At 66.0% G+C, this 2,209-nt stretch overlaps 2 protein-coding genes across 4 annotated transcripts in view; one reads left to right on the plus strand and one right to left on the minus strand.

Moving 5' to 3' along the window:
* Nucleotides 1-1,470, plus strand: part of Ahnak2 (AHNAK nucleoprotein 2) — a 40,112-nt gene extending 38,642 nt beyond the window's left edge. Inside the window, exon 14 of the mRNA XM_013012767.1 lies at nt 1,339-1,470. Within this exon, the coding sequence (XP_012868221.1) occupies nt 1,339-1,470 (132 nt within the window). The remainder of the gene's footprint in view (nt 1-1,338) is intronic.
* The window catches only part of Pld4 (phospholipase D family, member 4), a 22,577-nt gene continuing 21,591 nt past the window's right edge, over nt 1,224-2,209 (minus strand). For 2 of the 3 annotated variants that reach the window (XM_013016202.1, XM_013016197.1), the window contains exon 10: nt 1,721-1,808. Coding sequence is in view for 1 of the 3 variants with exons in the window: in XM_013016188.1 (XP_012871642.1) it covers nt 1,612-1,808 (197 nt within the window). In the remaining 2 variants the exon portion in view is untranslated. Of the gene's footprint in view, nt 1,809-2,209 lie in introns of all 3 variants that reach the window. The other variant, XM_013016188.1, reaches the window with a different exon arrangement.

Raw genomic sequence — 2,209 nt, forward strand, 5'->3', positions numbered from 1 at the left:
CCCCCCACGGCACCGTCCCTGGTGTACGCCTGCCCCCCCCACGGCACCGTCCCTGGTGTACGCCGGGCTGGCTCTCCTGGGCACAGCTGTCTGGGCCGCAGTGGGGAGGGGAGGGGAGGGGAGGGGAGGGAATCGGGCCGCGGCACCCTCTCAGCACGTGCCCTCCAACACGGGTTGCCCCCGAGGGCTGGTGCCGGTGGCCTTGGTGGACCCCGTGGGTGAGAGGCGGGGTGGAGTGCCCGCAGCACAGGGCTGGGTCTCATTTCACCCACACCCAAGGCAGGTGAGCGCGGGTGGGACTGGCGTGGCCATCTCCCTGCTCACACTGCCTCCTCGGCACCCACCCAGCCACAGCGCAGCACAGCGCAGCACAGCGCAGCACAGCACAGCGCAGCGCAGCACAGCACCCCCCACAGCGCAGCACAGCACCCCCCACAGCACAGCACAGCGCAGCACAGCGCCCCCCACAGCGCAGCACAGCGCAGCACAGCACAGCGCAGCACAGCACAGCACAGCGCCCCCCCACAGCGCAGCACAGCACAGCGCAACGCAGCGCAGCACACAGCACAGCGCAGCACAGCGCAGCACAGCACCCCCCCACAGCCCTGGGCCACTAGGTACATGCACATGCACACATATGCACACACACAAGGCACATGCACACACATGTGCACACACTACATGCACACATGCGCACACATGCACACACTACACGCACGCATGTGCACACGTGCACACACTGCAGGCCTTGGCCCAGCACTCCTGCTCCCCAGTGGCCAGAGCCAGTTGTGGGTGGAGCAGGCCATCCTGAGCCTCATCTGGCCCAGCCCTGTCCACAAGGCCTCATCCTGCCCAGCCCTGCCCGCGAGGCCTCGTCCCGCCCAGCCCTGCCCGCGAGGCCTCGTCCCGCCCAGCCCTGCCCTCGTCCCGCCCAGCCCGCGAGGCCTCGTCCTGGGCGTCCATGGGGCCAGCACTGGGAGGGAGCTCCCACAGTGGACACTGACCATGGCTTCAGCAAGATGACCACTGTTGCCAGCGGGGAGCCCAGAGGAGAAGCTTTGCTCTGGAGCCTGGACTGAAGTTGTGGGTGTGGGGAGGGGCGCCCGAGGGCCCCAGGGCGGGAGGGGTGTGGCCCCGGCAGGCAGTTTGTGTTCGCCCTGAGGGTGGAGCTTTGAAGGAGGACCACAGGGCCCTTGCTGAGCAGAGGGGAGCAGCCTGGGAGATGTAGTTTAATAAAGGACATTCGGGAACCAGGATCGGTGGCATGAAGGGAGAGAGAAAATGCACAGGAATGGCAGGGTTTGGCTTGGCCAGGTCTTGAGCCATCTACATCTGTAGTGGGGGGTGGCAGGTGGGCAGCTGTGCCAGCAATACGTCACGGGGGCGGGGGGACAGCCGAGCACCGGCTCGCGTCACTCAGTGGCCTTCTTCTGGCACCGTGGACATCCTCCATCCCGGCTCCGTCCCTGACGAGCCCCGTCCCTGGGCGTCTCAGAGCGCAACCCAGACTCTAAGTAACACTCCTGAGCTTCTGCGGCATCTGAGCTCGAACTGGTGGACACTGATGGCCAGTGTCCAATGAGAGCCATGGCCCTGGACCAGAGGCTCCACCTACCAAACACAGTCCTGGCCGGGGGCCTGTCCGTCCAGGGGCACCGCATAGGCAGAACTCCAGTCTCGCTCAAAGAGTCTCCGCAGCTCTTCCTGCACAGGGAGTTCACTCGGCCGGGAGCTGGGGGCCCTCTGGCTGACCACCAAGCCCACGCCTGCAGTGCTGCTGAAGTACTCCTCTGACCAGTTGGAAGTACCTGGAAGGTGGGCAGCAAAGTCCTGCTCAGACCCCCACAGCCCAGCGAGTACTGGGGGCCCAGAGGCAGGGCTGGGCTCAGGCCCCTGGCCACTCTGTGGTCATCCACTGCTGGCAAGGACGGCCATTGTGTAGGTGCAGGAGGGCAACATGGCTATGCAGCATGGAACTCTACCAGTGCCCACCTGGGATTGAGCTAACTCACCCGGGGTGCGGTGCTAGCTCACCGGGGTGCGGTGCTAACTCACCCGGGATGCGGTGCTAACTCACCCGGGGTGCGGTGCTAGCTCACCGGGGTGCGGTGCTAACTCACCCGGGGTGCGGTGCTAACTCACCCGGGATGCGGTGCTAACTCACCGGGGTGCGGTGCTAACTCACCCGGGATGCGGTGCTAACTCACCC

Source organism: Dipodomys ordii, unplaced genomic scaffold, assembly GCF_000151885.1.
Source record: "Dipodomys ordii isolate 6190 unplaced genomic scaffold, Dord_2.0 Scaffold2, whole genome shotgun sequence".
NCBI classification, from domain to species: Eukaryota; Metazoa; Chordata; class Mammalia; order Rodentia; family Heteromyidae; genus Dipodomys; species Dipodomys ordii.